General features: G+C 44.2%; 1 protein-coding gene and 1 pseudogene across 2 annotated transcripts; both read right to left on the minus strand.

Annotated features, from left to right (window-relative positions):
* Positions 1 to 773: 773 nt before the first annotated feature.
* On the minus strand, positions 774 to 2336 carry LOC115833883 (annotated as a pseudogene).
* A 2911-nt stretch (positions 2337 to 5247) lies between these two features.
* On the minus strand, positions 5248 to 6856 carry LOC115833884 (protein FRG2-like). Of its 2 annotated transcripts, none has more exons than XM_030808696.1 (4): positions 6682 to 6856; positions 6345 to 6419; positions 6038 to 6115; positions 5248 to 5714 (listed from the first exon to the last, which is right to left on the minus strand). In XM_030808696.1, the coding sequence occupies exons 1-4, from the start codon at positions 6854 to 6856 to the stop codon at positions 5248 to 5250; spliced, it is 795 nt and encodes a 264-aa protein (XP_030664556.1). The 2 variants fall into 2 exon arrangements, with proteins under 2 accessions (XP_030664556.1, XP_030664555.1); XM_030808695.1 differs by having other exon boundaries at positions 6345 to 6422.
* Between the last annotated feature and the right edge of the window lie 10148 nt (positions 6857 to 17004).

Below are 17004 nucleotides of genomic sequence, written 5' to 3' on the forward strand. Positions count from 1 at the left end.
TTTTCTCTCTGCCTTCCTTTATCTGTTTCTTGCTCCTTTTGTCCCTCCGTCCATCCTTCCCTCTGTTCTTCCTCCCTCCCCCGTTTTTTTCCTCCCTTTCTGCCTCCCTCCCTCTTTCTCTCCCTTCCAGGGTCACTCAGTCCATCCATCTTTTCCTAGCTCCGTCCTTCCGTCCCACTCTGTCTCCATTCCTGTCCTCCTTCCGTCCCACTCTGTCTCCATTCCTGTCCTCATCTCTGCCTGCCTTCCCTCTTGCCTGGAAAGGGCAGCACCTCGGTTTGCGCGAGGTCTCGGGTCTACATTTAGTTGCAAGGCGCTCCATGGTGCTGGCGAGGAGGCTGGCGGGACACGGATTGGCAAGTGATGGTGAGCGAAGAGGCAGAGGGGTCGAGCCACGGAAAGGAGAACTGGCCTGGCTTCTGCCCGGGCCCGGTGTTTCGCGGACTGCGGTCTCTGCCAACCCGACTGAAGAACGCGGGGAAAAAGGGATGAGAGCTCCGCCTGGGCTGGTTAGAAAACCTAGCCTGCTACCCGCAAACCCGCACGTGAGCAGTAGACAGCCCACCTCCCGGCACCTGGGCAGGCCCTGGGATCCCCGGGATGCTCAGGAAAGAATGACAGCCCTCCTCTGTGTGGAGTCTCTCGCTGGACCTGGAACTCAGGGATCCTAGACAGGTCAGCTGGAAGGGAAGACACGTCTCTCCATACCGAGTCAGAGGTTCACCGCGAAAGAGAGGCCGCCGCCTGCCCCCACCCTGCCCTAACCCCGCGTCCTAAAGCTCCTCCAGCAGAGCCCGGTGTCCTTCCTGTCTGAGGAGTGGTTGCAGCGGAGCGGCCTCTTGCACGTCCTTCAGCTCCTCCAGTGGCGCCGGATCTAGGAAAGGTTGTGACTTTTTTTTTTTTTTTTTTTTTTTTTGAGACGGAGTCTCGCTCTGTCGCCCAGGCTGGAGTGCAGTGGCGCAGTCTCGGCTCACTGCAAGCTCCGCCTCCTGGGTTCACGCCATTCTCCTGCCTCAGCCTCTCTGAGTAGCTGGGACTACAGGCGCCCGCCACCACGCCCGGCTAATTTTTTGTATTTTTAGTAGAGACGGGGTTTCACCGTGGTCTCGATCTCCTGACCTCGTGATCCGCCCGCCTCGGCCTCCCAAAGTGCTGGGATTACAAGCGTGAGCCACCGCGCCCGGCCAAAGTTTGTGACTTTTGCTGAAACTCTGGGGTCGACAGGAACTCATCTAACAGCCTGGAGGTGAGTGCAGACGAGCGACCCGGCTCCTGGAGCGCTTGGGAGGGCGCCTGGATGGCTTGCATCTGTGCTTGACGCGGAGGCCTCCGGGGTCGCGAGCTTCGGAGGTGAAGGTGCCCCGTCTTCGGGTTCCCACGCCGCCCCGGTGACCTGGGGCTCCAGCCCCACCACGGACTGCCCTGGGACGTGGCTGGCGCAAGCACACCTTGGCCCTGTGGCCCGGTTTGAGCGGGCCCTGGCTGTCCCACCGCGCAAGGGCCCGGCAGGCCGTCGCGCTGCTAGTCCCGGTCCTCCCGGCATTTGCTCAGGTGCGGAGGACACCGAGGAGTCTGAGGGTGGGAGAGCGCCCCTTCCGGAGGAGCCAGGGCGGCGTAGGCAAAATCCCCACCTGCCGGGGCAGGTTGGGAGATCCCTTCTGCCGGCGCGGCCTGGCTGGGCTGGAGCAGGGGCACGGCCCTTGCTCTCTGGCTCAAGAAAGCACCCTGTGGGAGAGTCCCAGGCGCGCAGGGCATGCGGGGTGCGGGGAGCCCCGTTCACCACGCCCCGGTGTGGGCGAAGGCGACCGACCAGGGAGCAGGGTGACACCCCCGGGGGGCGCGGTGCACAGGCCGCCTGTGTGCGCGGGCGCCCTGCCACCCTGTCCCGGGTACCTGTCCCTTCGATTCTGAAACCAGATGTGAATCCTGGACTCTGGGAGGCCCGTCTCTCTGGCCAGTTCTTCCCTGGTGGCGATGCCTGGAAAGCGATCCTTCTCAAAGGCTCGAACCGGCAGGGCGGTCTGGGATCCGGTGACATCGGTCCGCTTTCTCCTGTCTTCTTGCGGGCCGCGTCTCCAGGGCCAGGGCCGAGATTCCCGCCGGTGCTGCCTCAGCTGACGTGACCTCCCATTCTGAAACCAAATCTGGACCCTGGGCTCCGGAATGCCTATGGCCTGGGCCAGCCCTTCTCTGGTGGCGATGCCCAGGTATGGGTTCCGCTGAAAGCGGGCTCGCAGGGCCTCGCTTTGGCTCTGGGTCCAAGGGAGTCTCCTTCGCCGTCCTCGTCCTTGGGCTTCCGCGGGGAGGGTGCTGTCCGAAGGTGTCGGGAGAGCCATCGCGGGGAGCCCCGGCCGGAATTTCACAGACGGACACGGGCAGAGAGAGGCCGGCGGGCTCCCGTGCACCTCAGCCGGCCTGTGCACTGCGCGCAGGTCCAGCCAGGAGGCCCTTAGAAAGACCTACCACCTCCACCCCGTTATTAACTTGCATGAGCTCTGGGGCCCAAGGTCCCGGGGTAGCCCCCTCTGAAGCCGAAAACTTCAGGGACCAGGGCCTTGTGGGGTGGGTGGGTGTAGGGCCAGATTGGAGGGGAAAGAGGGGCTTCGGGGGCTGGCTCTCTGAGGTTCTCCAGTAATTCTATGGAAACTGGAAGCAGCTGTCTTGACTCGCACAGTTTTCAGGCAGAAACCACCCTGAAGGGTGGAGTGCGGAACTGAACTTCCATGACAGTCTTGAGTTTTCCAGGCCCTCTCCGGGAAGGCGGCAATGCCTGTGTGTGTCGCCGTTGCCGTGATAGTCTCACACACGAAGGGGTGTATCTCGTTCATTTTCATGTAGAAAACGAGAGCGAAACTACAGAGAAAAGAAACGTCCGGTGCATCACGGCCTGACCACGGATTCCTGTTTCTTGCAACAAGGGGAGTCTCCACTGTGGCCTGTTTGGAAACCGGAAAGGGGAGGGAAGTCACGATGCTGCTTTTCCACGCTTCGCTGGAGGTTTCTGTGTCCCCACAGAGCTCAGGAAACAGTCAACATGGTCACGCTTTCGGGGGCCGGAGACACGTGAGCAACAGGCCCCCCCTTGCAGAGGGCAAAGGAACGTGGAACACGGAAACATGGTTCACTCTGCCTGAGTGTGACTGCTCTGTTGCAGACTCAGCGTGGGGCTATGTCATCTGTGAACCATGTGGATGAAAAACGGACAATCACCCGAGTCTCTGCTCATTGCTCTCTGGGCAATTGGATCATTCCTTGGGAGGCGGAATTCGTCTGAATCGCTCTGGGATGAGGTGACCCAGGCTGGTGAGCGCCCCGCAGGCTGACGTGGCTGTCAGCCCAGCACTCAGCCTGCACTGGGCACCCAACATTTTCCCAGAGTGCAAGGTCCTGCTGGTCCTAGAGGCAGAAGACCGCTTTTCTCTCTGCCTTCCTCTCTCTGTCTCTTGCTCCCTTTCTCCTTCTGTCCTTCCCTTCCTCCCTCCTGCCTCCCTACCTCCCTTCCTCACCCTCTCCCCACTTTCTCCTTTCCAATGTCCCTCTGTCCATCTGTCCTTTTCTCGCTCCATTCCTCCCTTTCTCTCTATCTCTGTTCCTCTCCCCATCTCTATTTTTCAACATTGTATGACCCCATTGTGTGTATCTATGTGTTAACATTTTTTTAGCAAAAAAATTCATTTTCATTAATATATGTACATTGTTATTTAGACACGTTATTTATGTATGTGCATTTGTTTAATAGACATAATTTATTTCAGAGTTATTCTACAGCATAGTGTAAGCGTAACTCATAAGCAGTGTCAACCCAAAAATTGTGTGACTCACATTACTGTGATTCTTTTCTATTGCAGTGGTCGAGAATAAAATCTCTATATCTCCAATTTATATCAGTCTATTACCATTGAATTGGCCCCATTTCCTGTAGTGATAGAACACTATTCCCGTACTATGACAAGAGCTGTGGGCGGTGGGGAGGTCAAGGATAGGATGACACAGAAGTGAAGATAAGACATTCTCTTTTTCACATCTTTATTAAATACAAATTCCATATTAAAGAAATTTAAGATTCCAAACAACATTAATGTTTATTTCATCACATAAAATGAAATTATAAAGCAACCAAATAAGTAATTAATACACTTAGATAATGAAAGATTGTATGATCTCAGTACAAAATACAAGCAGAATATACGTCAAATATAACAAAATACACTGTATTGTAGTATGCGATGAAATCTCCATATCCTGCAATATAGTACAATCAATTGAAATGTATAAAATACAATAAAATATAAATTTAGGATTTTAAAATGAAATAAAACATGAAGCAGTTCAATAAATAAGTACAATCATTTACCATTTAATATATCTTGACTTAAATTTTATGTAGAAATATTAAAAGTAAACAGCTTGCATAGTAATTTTACTATAATTATATCAAATTGTAAAAATGTATAGACATTTTTTCACAGGGAGTGCTATTAATGGTTTGTGGATATTAGTACTCCATGGGTTCAGGCTGGAAGAGTGAGAGCCTACAACATTTTCCGGATTAACAGTGAAGCAATTTCTTGGTAAGGGGGCTCATGCCTGTAATCCCAGCACGTTGGGAGGCGGAGGCTGGCGGAGCACCTGAGTTTGAGGCCAACGTGGCCAAAGTGACAAAACTCTCTACTAACAATACAAGAAAAAAAAATTAGCCAGGCATGGCAGTACATTCCTGTAGTCCCAGGAACTTGGGAGGCTGAGGCATGAGAATTGTTTGAACCCAGGAAGCAGAGCCTGCAGCGAGCTAAGATTTTGCCACTGCACTCCAGCCTGGGTAACATAGCAAGACTGTCTCAAAAAAAAAAAAGGATCATATAATTTTATATTTGCTTTTCTACAGTCTAAAATGTGCAAATTCACGATTACATTATAATATTTTTCTGATTATATAGAAATGCACGACTGTCATCAGACATCCAAAAGGCATCAAATGACTAACATTAAATATAAAATTTGTCTATAGCCTTAGTGGTCTGCAAAATGCAGGGCTCACCATTCTGAGTATACCACTCAAGTTTCTTTCCTATGACTTCTTCAGGTTCTGTCATTTATTAACGCAGTGTGTCTAAAATTGTCGCTGCTGGTCATCTGGAAGAATCTGAGAAGAAGCAGGTCCTTGTTCTCATTCCCAGAGCTGCATCTCTGCTGAATAGGGTCAAGGTGCTCCCAGCTTAGCCTCATCTGATCCACTGACAGGTTCAGTTATCTCCTGCCCAGGGAAGGGCTGGGCTTCTCTCTCCAGGGCTGAATCCCCAGGACCAGGCAGTGTGCTGGGACAAGCCAGCCCTCTGCAGGGAAGACATAAGCTGCCTGGGTGGCCATGGAATACAAGGTCTGCACCTGGGCACACAGAGGCCCCCGGAGCTGAGTGAGCAGTGTCAGCTGCTCACAGGTCAGTGGGGAATGGATCTGCTGTGTCCACACCTGGGCTAGGTCTTGATAAACAGCCTCTGACATAGCTCGCACCGAGGTCACCAAGCTTTTTCGAAGTGACGGTGTTTGGACTCCTAGGGGCCGAGAACTGTGCCGCTTGCTGTGCCGAGTGCGAGCCCTGGAACGTCCCCTATGGTAGGTATCACAGGTCTCCTGGATTTCACTGTTGTGCACAGCAGTGGAGGATCTTGATTTCTTTTTCAACATCAAGCTGCACTCCTCTTCTGGACGGTTCCCTGCAAAGAAAGCATGTGAGAGACTCACCAGAGCAGTCCCCACAGACCCTCATTTCCAGAACACCCTGTGCACCCAGGTGAACCCAACTTGTCTCTCCCATTCCTTCCTGACCATCTCAGCACTGGAATGAAGTGAGGCTGAACCTCTTGTGAGTCCCCAGATATTCTCAGAGTGCTAAGATCTCAAAAACTTACTCGTCAATAAATAACTCCCTTTCCGCTCAAGACTCGTTTAAAAGTTTCCTGATTATTTGCCTTTTGGGGCAAACCAAAAACAAAAAAACCACCACCACCACCAACAACAAAAAACATCAAGACTCTACCTGCTCTGTCTTGGCAGCTGTTTTTGGAACTGATTTTTCTTTTCCTGCAGTTTTCCCGATATGAGCTGGACTGTGGTTCTGTGAACACAATGAGAGTTTGAGAAAGTGCCTCCAGCTGAACACCCTGAAATTCCTAGTCCATCCTGGACACACAGGAGCTGAGGTTGCCACTGAACCCCAGCTCTCTTCTGTTCTCCAGTGTCCAGGATCTGTACGGCCCTGGCTGCCAAGGAACTCCCAGTTTCCTTGCCAGGGGAGCCTGTGTTGCTGCCCTTGCCCTTCTCACCTTGAAAGAGTCAAATCTTACCTGATCCAGCAGTGCTGTTCCCGGCCTTCAGCTTGGTTTCCTCAGAATTCTCCTTGTTTGGATTGGGCTCTGATCCTGCTGCAAAAGAAAGTTAAGATGACTCACCTCTCCCTAAGCAGAGTCCCATAATCGATCTCTGATGCATGTTTGTGAATCAGTCTTTCATGGAAGCTCTTCAGCCAGTGTCACGAGTGAACACATTTCTCAAAGTCCCCTGAGGGCACTAAGCCATTTCTCATCCCCAATCTCAAAACAAAACCCTACCAAAGACACATAGCTCAGTGTCCCTGATTCCAACCCTCCTTCCAGCCTCCATAGGAGCAGCCCAAGGCCTTACCTTGCCTTTGTATGTGCTTCTCACTGGAATGGGAGAAGGTGGTCTTGCCTTTTCCTTTGAATGTTTTCTTCTCATCTGAGCCCTTTTCTGTAAAGGAGATCGGTTGGAAAGGGGGCTGGTCAGTGGGGCATCGGATGGAGGAGCAGTGGAGATCAGCTTCATTTCCTTTTCCCATGTTGAAGCTCAAGTGAAAGGTGCACTCTCTCACACGTCCAAAGGCAGAGTGTGGGTTATTCTGATAGACCTGGCTTTTATACGTCCCTCACCTGGGCGTGGCTTACTCTGATTGGCCGAACAGTTTTCTCATTCCTGCCGCTTCTTAGAGCCTCAATCAGAATTTTCTTGCTGTAGTTCTACTGGGGACCTAGACACAGTTAAGGGAGACATTTTCAGGATCCTGTCATAGTGTCAAGAAAACAAAGAAACTGGAGCACAGGGATCAGAAGATCAGGGAATCATTTCTTCCGATTTCTGTCCCAGTTCCTACCTGGAAGTATTTATGATCTTGTTCACCTTTCAAGATGCACAATTAAACATGCCTATATTGACATACGTTATATATTTTGCACAGAAAGAGAATTTATTATACATGGTGTTAACATTGTATGCATAGATATTATAATTTCTTAAATGCTTGGAAACAACAAATGTCAAATTATGGTTGATTGTATTAGATCCACACATGATGAAATAAAAATGCAGAGAAAAAATAAATACCAAATGAAATGACCCTTCCTACCTTAAAAATGGGGAAGATAATTAGATCAAATGCAATAAAATTGAATTGATTAGGTTGAGCCAGTGCTAACCTAATCAGCTCCTGATTCCTGAGGTAGCAAAAAGTCTAGGTGGAAAAAGTTTCCCCCTTTCTCACCCTTCCTCAGTCATCCTGGGAGCGCCATTGTGTTCTGTGGAATTTATTCAGCCTCCCTAATAGAAATGGACTTGGTCTCAAACAGGTAACCCAACTGATCACAAGAAAAACAGCCTCGATTCTGAACATCAGCTCCGGTCTTCACACCGCAGACACCACCTGAATCCCGTCAAAGCCCACATTGTTTCTCAACAGCACCATATTCCAGGGCAGCCTCTCAAAATTGCCTCAGTGAGAAGGGACAAGGTGTGGTGGAGCTCCAGGTTCAGACCAGCTGTCTCATCCCTTCCTACTGTGGCGAAGTCTGTCTCTGCTGGTCAGAACCCTCCAACTAGCATAGTCTATGTCCAAGCAAGTGTCCCCTAAAAGGACCTTCTTGTCTCCCCCTCTGCTGAGGAAAGCATGCAGGAATGAGACTTTCTATGTTAGGGAGTACTCAGCCTCCAGTCCCACATGACTTGATTGACTGATGAACTGATTCCTTGAGGAGGAGAAAGACACGGGGAAAAGACTGTGTTGGGTGAGTCTGTGTTTTCCCAGCTGTGCTGCCTGTGCAAATAGTGGAACCAAAAAAAAAAAATAGTGGTAGACACACACTGCCTAGTGAAATTGTCTGAATGTAAATGGAACTTATCATAATATGATATCGTTATATATTATAACATTATGATATCATAAAATTTATTTTACATCTAAATAAATTTTGATATTTTATGATGTAACATATAAAATGTGGTCAGGTAATTTTATAAGAAAATTGAATTAAATTTTGTAACAACATTAACATATAAACTCAATAGAAAGTTGGGAAAATTGTCTGCTTTTGTGTAAATGACTGCTTTTTGGATAACTCTATAAAAGGTATGAAGAGGGGTCTGCTACTTACAGGCACGGTGGCTCATGCCTGTAATCCCAGCACTTTGGGAGGCCAAGGCGGGTGGATCACCTTAGGTCAGGAGTTCATGCTAGCCTAGCCAACATAAGGAAACCCTATCTGTACTAAAAATTCAAAAAAAAAAATTAACTGAATGTGGTGCTCACGTGCGTAATGCCAGCTACTTAGGAGGCAGGAGGATTGCTTGAATCCAGAGGCAGAGGTTTTTGGGTGAGCCAAGATCACGCCACTTGCACTCCAGCTGGGCAACAGAGCAAAAACTTGGTCTCAAAAAAGAAAAAAAACTCAGGCTTATTTTTATCAAAATCTATATTTAAATAAACAATTCTAGTGTTCCCTTTCAATAAAAATCCGAAACCAAAAACAAACAAAAAAATTTCTAGGTAATTTACCCATGAATAGAAAAACTGTTAAATTGGGTACTTTTATTTTTAAGAGAGGATTGTTTACATGGATGTGTTGATGTGTCAAACACGCCACAGTTAAAATTGTACCTATTTTTGACAATACTGACTCTAAACCTCTGGATGGACTGCAGTGTGCAATCGCAGCTCACTGCAGCCTTGACCTCCCGACTCCAGTGATGCCTCCAAGTCAGCTTCCCAAATAGCTGTACTACAAGTGTGCACCACTACGCCCAACTAACTTTAAAAAATTGTTTAAGCGATGAGCTCACTCTCTTGCCCCGGAGGTCTGTTATGTGCCTATATCTTACTCAAAAAAAAAAAAGAACTTATTAAAAGATAAAGTCTGAGTTAAAAATGGGTTCACATTAATGATTTTTAATTTGGTACTTCTATTGTTAAAAGAGGATTGGTTTATATGGGTGTGTTTATGTGTAAAAAGCTAACAAGTCGAACCTTTATTTTTTTTTTGAGACAGAGGCGCACTCTGTCACCCAGGCTGCTTGTGTAGTGGCACATCACAACTCCCTGTAGCCTCAACTCGTAGAATCAAGAGATCCTGCTATTCAACATCCCAAGTAGCTGGAACTACAACATGCACCACTGATCCTGATTAATTAAAAAAATTTTAATAAAGATGTGGTCTCACTATGCTGCCCAGCTGCTCTCAAACTCCTGACTCAAATGATCCTCCCTGCCTGTCATTCCAAAGTGATGGGATTAAACAGCTTAAGCCATTGTGCTCAGCCAAGAGTTACCTTCAATGAGCACATATTTTATATCAGAAAAAATAATAATAAATAATAAAGTCTGTGTAAGAAATGATTGAAGTATAGATAATACAAAATTGACATGTATTAGTTGTTCTTGAGCCTGGGTAACAGGCCTATTGTAGTGTTTCTTTTATTTTGTGGTGTTTTAATTTTCTGTAAAAAACATGTGTGATATACAAAGTTGATCTACAATGTTAGCTCTTAAGATCTAGTGACTTTGGGGGAGAAAAAGAGAGATAAAGTGGCTGCCAGGGCATCAGTGAAGCTGGTTCTATTTCCAGGTTACACATGGTGTTCACTTGTAATAATTCATTGAACTTACATGATTCTTTGTATACATCTTTCTGCATGGAATTGTTATACATATATAAAATTTAAATATTGCCTATCTGCACAAAATTTTCACTTCATATCTCAGAATAAAGCACTGTTTTGTATTGTTTTAAAGTGGGACAGGGTTTGCTCAGGCATAATCAGATGGATATTAATATTCCCAAGGTATTTACTTATGTCCTAACACTTTGTGGACCTTTCTAGTCTTTCCCATGTTTACATCAATTTGTAGTAAGACAGTTTTAATTTTTTAGGGTATAGGTCAAGCATGGTGGATCATGCCTCCACTCTCAGCTCTTTGGGAGGCCAAGCAGGAGGATCATTCGAGTCCAGTATTTTGAGTTTTTTAGGATGCAATTATTATCAGCAAAGTCCTCTCCCCACAAGTGAGTTTCAGCAATGCAGGGGCCCTAGTGTATACTATTCATTTGGTATGAGTAGAACTGGATTGATTCAGGAATAAAATGTGCAGCAGAGGTCAGTTCAGCAAAGAAAAGTAGGTAATGCAGGTAAGATCAGAAGACCACAACACAGCAGCAGCAAATCTTCCATTTATTTCAGGAACCCATTTGCCACTAGTCACCAGAAGGGCTGATTTAAACCAGTAGTTTGGGACTTGGTTGTACCCCATAGTCCCCAGAGAGCTTTAAACAGCACTGTGGCTCAGTCCCATTGCAAGGATTCTGAATTCATTCACCTATTGCCTTTTGAGTTTAGGTAGTTTTAAAGCCTCCCTGGTTGATCCCGTGTGCACCCAGGGGGAACAACCCCTGGTTCGGGGTTGAGAAATGCGTTTTGATGCCCATGCATTCCATGTGTACAGCCGTGATTTGCCCCATGGCCACTCCTGAGTTTGGGGTCTTAGAAAATACACTTGTTCTGTTAAAATCAAAAAAAACAACTTCAAAACACCCTCAGCTCTTTGGCTAAAATGCAGCAGGAGAAAATATCTTCTCACAGATGTATCTGAATGGCACTGCTTTCAGAGTAAACGGTGGTTTCAAGCACAATATAGCACTTTTTTCCCAAAGGCTTTCAAGGCCTTTTACTGTCATTATCCTTATGAATCACAGGAATAAAAAGTCATAGTTATATAACTGTCAAATATTGTATTAGGAAAAATTAAGGTCATATCTTCTATGCTCAGGTACCCTCATTAAAATCATTTAAACCCATCTGCCCTGGGTGGTGGCTCACACCTGTAAATTCCAGCACTTTGAAAGGCAGAGGCTGGAGGATCACTTGAGCTCAGGAGTCCAAGACCAGCGTGCTCAACATAGAAAAACCTCATCTCTGCCAAAAATACAAATATTATCTGGTTGTGGTAGTGTGCACATGTGGTCCCAGCTACTTGGGAGGCTGAGGTGGAGAATCGCTGGAGCACAGAATGTCAAAGCTGCAGTGAGCCACTGCACCTCAGCCAGAATGACAGGGAAAGAGACCCTGTCTCAGAAATAAAAATAAATAAAGAGACCCATTCTTTCAGACACCCTCATTCTTCTACATAAAAACACATGGGCTTTGACTGAAATGTTTTAAGATGAACTGAAGATTCTCCCGTGATCAGGAGCAGTAGATGGGGGTTGCTTCCTTCGTGTTCTTTGATTGAAGCAAGGCAGAGGTCTGGAGAACTCAAACTAGTAAATACTCAAACTTGGTAAATATATCAATTACTTCTTTTCATATGATGTATTAAGCTATTCTTGAATTGATATTTAAAAAACTGAGACTGGGTTATTTATAAGAAAAGAGTTTGATTGGCTCATGGTTCTGCAGGCTGTACAGGAAGCACAGCACCAGCGTCTGCTTCTGGAAGGCCTGGGGAAGTTACAATCATAGTGAAAGAGAAGCAGGCATCTCACATGGTAGAACAGGAAAGATGGGGGAGGGATGTACCACACTTCTAAACAACCAGATCTCTCGAGTACTCACTATCACAAGGAAGGCACAGAGCCATGAGGGACTCACCCGGTGATTCAACCACCTCATCCCCAGGGCCCCACCTGCCACATTGGGGATTAAATTCAATATGAGATTGGAGGGGACATCTAAACCACATCACGTGACCATCAGAAAAACAGATGAAGAATTCATGGTTTCTGCTGTCCAGAAACTTTTCATCTAGAGCAAACGGATTAATGTGCTGAATTCAGCATCCTGTGGTCTGAAGGGAAATGGATTAATGGCTGAATTCAGCATCCTGTGGTTGGAAGGGAAATGGATTAATGGCTGAATTCAGCATCCTGTGGTTGGAAGGGAAATGGATTAATGGCTGAGTTCAAAATCCGTAGTCAGAGGGAAATGGATTAATGGTTGAATTCAGCATCCTGTATTCGGAAGGGAAATGGATTAATGGCTGAATTCAGCATCCTGAGGTCAGAAGGGAAACGGATTAATGGCTGAATCCAGCATCCTGTGGTTGGAAGGGAAAGGGAGCTGCACAGGGGGCCTTGGCTGCATTTGCTCCACTTCCTTTATGCTGTTCCTTGAGTTCCCATGTCACCACCTGAAGGCTATTCATGGACAAAAGAATTATTGTTATTGTTGTGATTAGTCTATTTTCTTTATCTTGGTAAAAATAAGTTTTTAGCTTCTCATATAATTGTCCTAAAAAACCCTAAGAGTTTTGCTTAAGTTTCTTGTTATCCTGTGTTATAAAAATTGACAGGGAAGTGGCTAAAACAGATTAAATTACACAAGCTCTAAGAGTCAAGTCTCTGTCAGGCAGCTTAGGAAAGACAGAACTGGAGATACTCCACAAGCATGAATATCAGAAACATGGGATCCACTTTCTGTTCCAGCCTGCCCAGATCCACCCCTCTTCTAAGGCCTCATCCAGATCTGGCCTCACCCAGAATCTTCTCTCACCGAACTGATTAAAGGAGACCATATATTCGGGTGGGGCCCTGCCGCCTCTCCTGAGTTGGTGCCCACAATTTCCTAAAATGGAAAAGCAGATAAATGGAAGAAATAATTCTATATTTGGGGCTATAATTTCTTTTTCATTGAAGCCAGTGCTTCTAGAGACACTCCACCTAGCAACTTGTTTTCCACTCCTGAAAATTCAGTAGCTGCTCCACAGGCACAAGAAGGTAAATATAAATATAAAACACCTCTCTGAGCAGTTACCCTTTTTCTCTATCCCGCTCATCTGTTTATATAGCTTTTATTCTGCACATTTCATTTTTCAGGTAAATAATTTTTAAAATGGAAGAAAAAAATAGAAATGCTAGGCCCTTCATTTAAATCCTGAAAATTACAGAAAACTTAGCATCCAACTCCCAGGGTGCTATGAGGATTAACTCACATCATGTAATGTTTCCTGAACAGTGCTCTATAACAGACTTCTGAACACATAGTATGTGCTCAATAAAGATTGTATTAACTCATGTGCACGTGTTTTCCAAATGCAGACTTACTCAAACATTGATGCCTTCTCTAGGCTTTCTAAACTGTCAAGAGCCAGCAGAAAATGACATGTTTGAAAATGGTGATTGGTGGCTTACACTTTGGGCCAAAAGTATTTGTGTTGTGGTAAGAGTGTTGGTGTCAGGAGCTCTGTGCTGTGCCTACTTTTTCTAGCTGGTACTACTATATTGGATGTAGTAGAAGAAATATCAGTATTAAGAGGAGACTTTTTAAGAAGCCAAATCATGGACCCTTCCAAACCTGCAGAATCACATTACTAAGAGAGAGCCTGGAATTGGAAATAATTCATATGCACATTGAAACTTGAGAGGCAGCTGGGCGCGGTGACTCACGCCTGTAATTCTAACACTTGGGAGGCCAAAGTCAGCAGATCACCTGAGGTCAGCAGTTCAAGACCAGCCTGGGCAACATGGCCAAACCATGTCTCTACTAAAACATACAAAAATTAGCCAGGTGGTGGTGGCTGGTGCCTATAATCCTAGCTACTCGGGTGGCTGAGACTGCAGAATCACTCAAACCTGGAAGGTGGAGGTTGCAGTGGGCCAAGATGGCACCACTGCACTCCTGCCTGGACAATGAGTGAAAACTCTGTCGAAAGAAAGGAAGAGGAAAGAAAGAAGAAAGAAAGAAAGAAAGAAAAGAAAGAAGAAAGAAAGAAAGAAAAAGAAAGAAAGAAGAAAGAAGAAAGAAAGAAGAAAGAAAAGAAAGAAAGAAAGAAGAAAGAAAGAAAGAAAGAAAAACATGAGAGGCAATGCTTAGATAAGTGGCTGTCAGCCCATACTTCCAGCCATAATCACATGGCCAGCTTAAGAAAAACCATCACCTGTGCCTCCCCAGAGACTCTGTCTATTGGTCTTGGTGGGAGCATCTATGTGGTTATAATTAGAAAGTCAAATTGTCCCTCTTTGATGATTATATAATATCATATATACAAAAATTCTAAAGACCACCAAAAAAACTCTTAGATTTGATAAATAAATTTAATAATGTTTCAGGATGCAAAAATCAATGTACAAAAATTTGTAGCATTTTTATACATTAATGATGATCAAGCTGACAACTGAATTAAAAGTCACTTCCTTTTGCAATAGCTACAAAAAGGTAAATGCTTAGAAATACAATTAGCAAAGAGATGAACGATCCTACAAAGGAAACTACAAAAACACTGATGAAAGAAATTGTACATGACACAAATGAGAAAAACATCCCATGCTCATGGATTGGAAGAACTACGATCATTAAAACGGCTCTACTGCCAAAGCAATCTACATATTAAATGCATTCTTACCAAAATGCCAATGTATTTTTTTAAAATTAGAAAAAGAAAACACTAAGATTCACATGGAACCACAAAAAGAGCTTGAATAGCCAAAGCAAATCTAAGTCAACAGAGTAAAGCTGGAGATATTACATTATCTGACTTGAAATTATGCTAGAAGCCTGTAGTAACCAAACAGCATGTACTGATATAAATTGACACATCAATCAATGATACAGAATAGAAACCTAGAAATAAAGCCACATACCTACAAACAACTGATCTTTTACAAAGTCAACAAAAACATACACTGGAGAAATGACATCCTATTCAACAAATTGTGCTGGAAAAATTATATTGCCATATGCAGAGGTATGGAATGGGACCCCTACGTCCCACCATATACAAAAATCAACTCAATATGGATTAAATGACTAAAATGTAAGACCTGAAACTATAAAAAATGCTAGAAGAAACTCTAGGATAAACTCTTCTGGAGATTGATTTGGACAAAGATCTCAAAAGCAGATGTAACGATAACAAAAATAGACAAAAGGAACTCAAACTAAAAAGCTCCTGAAAATGAGCTTTTTAATTAACACAGTGAACAGAAAACCTATGGAACGAGATAAATGTTTACAATTTTGCATGTGACAAAGATCTAATGTCCAGAATATACAAGAAACTCAAACAGCTCACAAAAATAAAACAAGTAACCTCATTAAAAAGCAAGCAAAGAACATGAACATTAAAAAAAAGTCAATGATGTCAATGGTCAACAAGCATGTAAAAGATGCTTAACGTTGTCAATGATCAGAGAAATGCCAATTAAAAACCACAATGAGATACCAACTTACACCATGCAGAATGGCTATTACTAAAAAGCAGAAAATGAGCTATCGGCAAGGATACAGAGAAAAGAGAACACTTATACATTGTTTGTGGGAAAGTAACTTTCAACAACCTCTATGGAAAACAGTATGTAGATTTCAAAATAGACTAAAAGTAGAACTTCCATTTGATTCAGCACTCCCACTACTTGGTATCTACCCAGAGGAAAATAATTTGTTACATAAAGAAAATACCCATTCTCACTTTTATCACAGCACTATTCACAATAGCCAATATATGAAATCAATTTAAATTTATCAATCAATAATTGAATAAAGAAAATGTGCTATACAAATATACCATGGAATGCTACTCAGCCATGAAGAAGAATAAAATCACGTCTTTTGCAACAACATGAATAAAACCAGAGGCCTTTATTGTAAGTGAAAAAACTCTGAAACAGAAAATCAAATTCTGTATTTTGTCACTCGTAAGTGGGAACCCAATTATGCACACACTTGGATATAGAGACTAGAAAAATAGACACTGGAGACTCAGAAAGATGGGAGGTTGGAGAGCATTTAGGAATGAGAAAATAGCTAATGGGAGAATAAAGAACATTCAGATGATTGTCACACCAAAAGCCCATAATTCTTCACTATGCAACATGCTTCTGAAAGGGAGCTGCATTTGTACTCTCTAACGTATTAATAAAGAGATTTAAAAAAAAAAGGCCTGGTGCAGTGGCTCAAGCCTATAATCCCAGCATTTTGGGAGGCTGAGGCGGGCAGATCACGTGGTCAGGAGTTCAAGACCAGCCTGGCCAATATAGTGAAACCCTGTATCTACTAAAAATACAAAAATTAGCCGGGCATGGTGGAGCACACCTGTAGTCCCAGCCTCCCGGGAGGCTGAGGCAAGAGAATCACTTGAACCAGGGAAGCGGAGGTTGTGGTGAGCCGAGATTGTGTCACTGCACTCCAGCCTGGGGAACAGAGGGAGACTCGGTCTCAAAAAAAAAAAAAAAGAAAGAGAAAAAAAACTTTGGCTTCTATCAAGAGGACAAACTGAATAGACCCCATAATTTTCATAAATAATTAGATTGGGCAAAAAAATTTTAATAAAAATAAATAAAAATAATATTGTATTTTAAGAATGGTATAGAAAGATAATTTGATGAATTAGAGTAGTTAGTACTTAGCATATACAATATGTTAGGCAAGATTCTAAGCCACTTAGACCTTTATGGACAGAATATGTAATAGAGTAAAATAAATAACACAAAGATTCATTGGCAATGACAAATTGACATATTTTCAATCATATTAGATGATATTAAAACCATTAACAAATTTACTGTTTTGTTTCATAATAAAAAAGAATGTTAAATAACTTCCTTAAAAAGTTTGACTTATTAGGCATATGGATAAATGGGCGGCATTTTGACCAGCAGACAGAGGATACACATTTTCAAAGACCAGACAAAATTATTTATTTTTTGGGGGACGAGAGAATAGTTTTATTAT

This window comes from Nomascus leucogenys, unplaced genomic scaffold (assembly GCF_006542625.1).
Source record: "Nomascus leucogenys isolate Asia unplaced genomic scaffold, Asia_NLE_v1 002021F_17063_qpd_obj, whole genome shotgun sequence".
Classification (NCBI taxonomy): Eukaryota; Metazoa; Chordata; class Mammalia; order Primates; family Hylobatidae; genus Nomascus; species Nomascus leucogenys.

Coding starts and splice junctions, on each gene's coding strand:
- LOC115833884 (XM_030808695.1), bottom strand. CDS start 6,856: ATGGGAAAAGGAAATGAAGCTGATCTCCACTGCTCCTCCATCCGATGC. Junction 6,116..6,344: donor GAACAGCACTGCTGGATCAG/GTAAGATTTGAC, acceptor TTGTGTTCACAG/AACCACAGTCCAGCTCATAT. Junction 5,715..6,037: donor CAGCTGCCAAGACAGAGCAG/GTAGAGTCTTGA, acceptor CTTTCTTTGCAG/GGAACCGTCCAGAAGAGGAG.